Below are 5,000 nucleotides of genomic sequence, written 5' to 3' on the forward strand. Positions count from 1 at the left end.
ATATGAACCATCATTTATATGATAATTTATTTAGGTGAAGTTCATATTGAATAAAAAACATTTGCCTAATGAAAGCAGATATTAGTATGTTGGTATGATAGTTACAATATATTTGTATTCCTTACTTTTCAAAAGGAAAAAGGACATCAGATGTGTTAGACTTGTTTTCTTTTCCAGTACTGAGCAATTCTTATTTTGCTATCAATTATTTTTATTAAAAATGATATAAGGAAATCTTTTTGTATTACTGTAAAGAAAATATATTTGTGGTCTTAAAAGAAAGTTACACGTTATCTATTCATCTTTTTTTCTTCAGTAGTGCAGTTAGGTCTAATAACTAGTTGTAGAATGAGGCCTGAAAATATCATAGAGTGAATGTTATTCCTGCCTAGCATTTTTGCTCGCATAAAGTTGCTTCTGGGACAATGTTGTTAGACCAATGTATATTTTGGTCTCTGTCTTTTTGAGGAGACATTTATTTAAAGACCAAGAGGCTACAATCTGTATCTAAGGTCAAAGTTATACAATTGTCATTTTTTCTGTTTATTTCTTAAAACTCCTTATTGCCTATTACTCCACTTTGTTGTACAATGTATTTGTTTCCTAGACTTTTGAATTGGCTTGATTTGAAGGAATTAAGAACATATTGTTGTTTCATTGTCTGTATTCTTCTTTCTTTGTATTCTCTTTTCCCTATCTCTTCATTTCTCACTTTTGCTTATCAACAGCTTCAAGGTTATTGGATTTTTTTTTTTTTTTTTTTCTATTTTTTTGTCTTTATTTGTTAATTGGTCTCTGTTGTATACAGCTTTGATTGATTGATTGATTTCTGTCTCACAGGTGCATAGGTTTGTTGTTCTTGCATAGTTTCACTAATTCTGCCAACCCCATCACAAGAGCTTCTTGGTCCTTCAGAATCATTATTTTGTTACAACCAAAACTGGATTGTTCGAGTGAGAGTTCAGAGTAGTGATGAGATTGAGATCATTATAAGATGGAAAGATTTATGTGTGCATATGAATGTTTGGCACCATGTCCTAAAGTTGACATAACTGGTTGTATAAAAAGCAGAAGAGTATTATGCATCTCAGATAAAGAATTGGTGTAATATAAAGGGAAACATAAATATGCGCAGTAAATCAATAGATAAGAACTATAAGAATGATGTCATGTATATTTTTGAGTATAAAATAATTTCCTCTTTTTTTATTTATCATAAAACACTTTGTAAATGCTATAGACACTGTTGGAAACTGTATATATATTCAATTCACTATCTTTGCTACATGTGTTGAGTTTTGAACATTAGTTTATTTGACAGTATTTTAAGCCTGATCAAAAGTTTGATGTTATGGAATAAATATTTTTTATCTTACATGTTCCAATTTGATGAATAAAGAGGATATAACAATCTCGGAATTATTTTTAACAACTCCTATATGATACAGTTCACTGATTCAAATATGATTTTATATATTGATCACCAAATACAGGATTTAACTCAGTCTGTTTCCAGTCTCTATAAACTTTCTTTGCTTAGAAAAGTTGTTACAGGGTGTATATATATATATATGTTTGGGCAGGTGAGAAAGGAAATAATACCCTTTTTTTTTAAGAAAGAAAGCAATCAAATAAACAGACTCTATCAGTATGAGCTGTGCTTTTTTGCATTCTTTCTTAAGGTAAATGTTGTTTTTTAAATTCATCCAGAGCACAACTACATATAAAGTCTTAATTGACATGAGCAGGGTGCAGTTGGGGTGATGTGGTTCTGTGACTTAGTGGCTGGGGACTGGGATATCTGTTGCTGTAATATGGATTGGCATTATCACAAATGTGTTGCCTTTTTTCTTGGGTTTATTTTACTTGATCATCTTTTGGTATAAGATGCATGTTTTACACGGAAATCAGATCAAAAGAGCTGTTTGATATAGCTGAAAAGTAATGAACTAATTCAAGTTTCTGAGATCACACTATTCATTGTGTTTATTACATATTCTTCCATGATTACACAGAGAAAATAGGTTACGGGATAGTCTGTATTGTATAGAGACTATGATGTTAAAATATTTCATTTGTTTCATTTTTCATTTTGCTCTTACCAATGAAAGCACTTATTTACTTTAAGCATTTTAATGAGAACAATATTTTTCACTGTGTAACAATCTGCAGAAACCAAAAATTTATCTGGTTTAAAGGGGATACAAAAAGTTATATACAGACTTTGAACAGCCTTTTGCATTTTACCTTGTTATGTTTTTTTTCTTTAGGAGGGAATAGACACTCAGGGTAGATATTGGCAACTTGCAAGAAAATGACATGACAGATAAGATTTGTTTGAGAGCTCCCCTCCCTCCTCTCGCCGCCCATGCCCAGCCACACCTCAACTGCTCTTGCTCTTTCCAGAGGGCGTATCTGGCTGCACTCACCAGGAGTTCGCATGAAGACATGACGTTTATGGATGGTGGGCGGGCCGTGGCTGGGGCAACAGGACGTGAGGTTGGGTCTGGGCGGAGAGTGGCATGTCCAGTGTGTGGCAATGTCACTGCACGCACTTACTTGGCCACTCACTTGCGTACACACACTGGCGAAAAACCCTTTGCCTGCCCACACTGTCCGTACCGCACCGGTGATCGATCCAATTTGAACCATCATATGTTACGTCATCGTCACCAAACGAACAGTCGTGGTGCCAGGGCAGCAAGAGAGACACATACAGCTATGCACCAACCTGATGCTGCATCTGCTACTTGGGATGAAGCATCACTATAGCGCACTCATTTGTCAGCTCTCAAATTGAGATCAGTATAAGGCTGCAGAAATTATTGTTTCTTACTGACATTTTGTACTTTGTTTTACGATAATCTGTTAAAAGGCAACAGTAATTTTGGAAAGTAGAGACTACTTTTTATTTCTTAAAATTTTCTATGAAATAGGAAAGTATTCTGCTGTAAGTATGAGTTAAAGAAAGAAAAGTATAATACTTACAGTTCATTACTGAAACCAGTGATAAAATAATGCTGGCCTTTGTGGATTACCAGGTTCACAAAACTGACATAAATTTCACATTTAATTAGAGGGACCATGTAAACATGTACAAGGCATGCATTGTAATCTGATTCGCATTGTGCTATTATTTACTGACATGTGATGTCATTTTTAATGTCAAGAAATATTTGTGCTAATTTTGAAAATAGCTGTTTAGTACAGGGATATATGTTAGCTATTATCCAGATAGATTCATCAATTTCCCCTATGATTGTCTTTAAAGCAGTTATACAGATTATTCATTGATTGTTGTTTCTTGTACGTGTGACCTTTGCAAGTTGAATTATTTATATAATTATGTAAAGGTCCTTTCTATAATGGTGACAAGTATTAATTAGACAAGTTGAGATTTCTCAATTTGAGCTGTGTTTATAACCAAAGTCTGGTCTCTGTTCCTCCCTTAATTGTATGTTGCATCAAGTTGTTAGGTACTCTTGGCACAGTGAATTTATGGGCTGGTTGTTATAGAAAATAAAATAGAGAGTAGATGTTTTAATAAGCCGCATGGTTTTTATTTGGTAGTGGGATGTGGGGTCTTGGTGGTGAAGGCATAAAGTGTTGTTGGTGGCGGTGGTTAGTACTAACATGGTTGGGGTGTGTTGCAGACTCTGCTGGCCCAGGGGGTGTCTCCGCGTCGCGTGGCCCGCCTGGTGTGTGGCTCCGACACGGTATGCCCTCTCTGCCGCAAGACCTTCTCCTACCCAGAGTCCATGATCCGTCACTGCCAAGGCCACCTCCCCACTGCCCACCGCCTTCGCTGTGCTGCCTGTGGCAAATCCTTCCATCGAAGGGACCAGTTTAAGTACCATCAGGCTCGCTGTGAAGCCCGTCATGCTAATTTACCCCCAGGCTCTCTCCTTCCTCCTCCATCCTTATGAGCAGTGAACAATAAACATGCTAAAAAAATTCATCTATGTACATTTCCTCAAAATGCAATGGATCTTAACAGTTTTATTCCTTCCCCACCTTGTCTGATTACTGTTTTGCTCATGTAAACATTGTAAACAGTTTAAGCATAAGATGTTTCACTTAACCCTGTATGAAGGACCCAAATTTTGTTTGAATATCTTGCAGTAAGATGATCTTTGGTCCCTTGTAATATTTGATCCTTGTTAGATGTTTCTACCTCATTTGCCCTCTTTTCATGTCTTTTAGTTATAATGACATTTTGTTTCTCCTGCAAATTTAATGACTTGCTAAGAATGTGCTTTATGAGTTATCCATTTTACAGTACCTCAGCCTTTGTTACCTGCCCTATTTCAGCCTTTTATATACTTTTGAACCATCTGAACTTTGCTATGCAGCCTAAGGCAATTACACTTATCTCTACTTCCTGAGATTTACTTGAGAATTAGAAAGCTAAAAGTTAATAATGGTTTTAAAGTAATAAGTCCATTCCTAAGATAAAAAGATTTTTATTGCATTTTCTTGAAGGTTGATTTAATATTCTGATGAACAGAACTACCAGTTTTCAGATTTTTTTTTCAATGTTCTATGTTGTTTATATCTTTAATGATAAGTAGATAATATTTCAGATAGATTTCCTGCTCCTCTCCTGTTAGTTTTCATGGTTTTAGTTACTATAGTATTTATGCCATGTTTGTCGGTGTTACTTGTCCATTTCATGTAATCAACTGTTTTCTTCTGGAAAATCTGTTCTTTTTCCTTAGTCCAGTTCTATAGATACTTATACTACAATCAGGGTTTAATGTTTTTCATATATTTAGGTTTACACAGTTTTAGTGATATACAGTATTGGTTAGATGTTTAGCACTTTATTTTTTATAGCCACCAATTTTCTTTTCTGTTAATTTAAGTGCGCACCTAGGTTTCTGTTGTACTGATTTATCCATAAATGTTAAGATTACTTGACAGACCTAGCATAGATCATATTTTGTACTGTATCTCAATATACCATCAGATGTTTTACTGTCTTGTCTTCTGACTTGCAG

The 5,000-nt window shown here is 35.0% G+C and overlaps 1 protein-coding gene across 3 annotated transcripts in view; it reads left to right on the forward strand.

The window, feature by feature from the left end:
• Positions 1–5,000, forward strand: part of LOC122258993 (uncharacterized) — a 91,043-nt gene that overhangs the window by 83,679 nt on the left and 2,364 nt on the right. Inside the window, exon 5 of one of the 3 annotated variants that reach the window (XM_086547884.1) lies at positions 2,407–5,000. This exon is cut by the window's right edge and continues 43 nt beyond it. The exons of 1 other annotated variant lie outside the window; for it this stretch is intronic. In XM_086547884.1, coding sequence (XP_086404010.1) covers positions 2,407–2,772 — 366 coding nt within the window. In that variant the 3' untranslated portion in view covers positions 2,773–5,000. Of the gene's footprint in view, positions 1,412–2,406 lie in introns of those variants that run through there. One more of the 3 variants, XM_086547924.1, reaches the window with a different exon arrangement.

This window comes from Penaeus japonicus, unplaced genomic scaffold (genome assembly GCF_977035675.1).
Source record: "Penaeus japonicus unplaced genomic scaffold, GWHDUDI00000001_assembly GWHDUDI00000002, whole genome shotgun sequence".
NCBI classification, from domain to species: domain Eukaryota; kingdom Metazoa; phylum Arthropoda; class Malacostraca; order Decapoda; family Penaeidae; genus Penaeus; species Penaeus japonicus.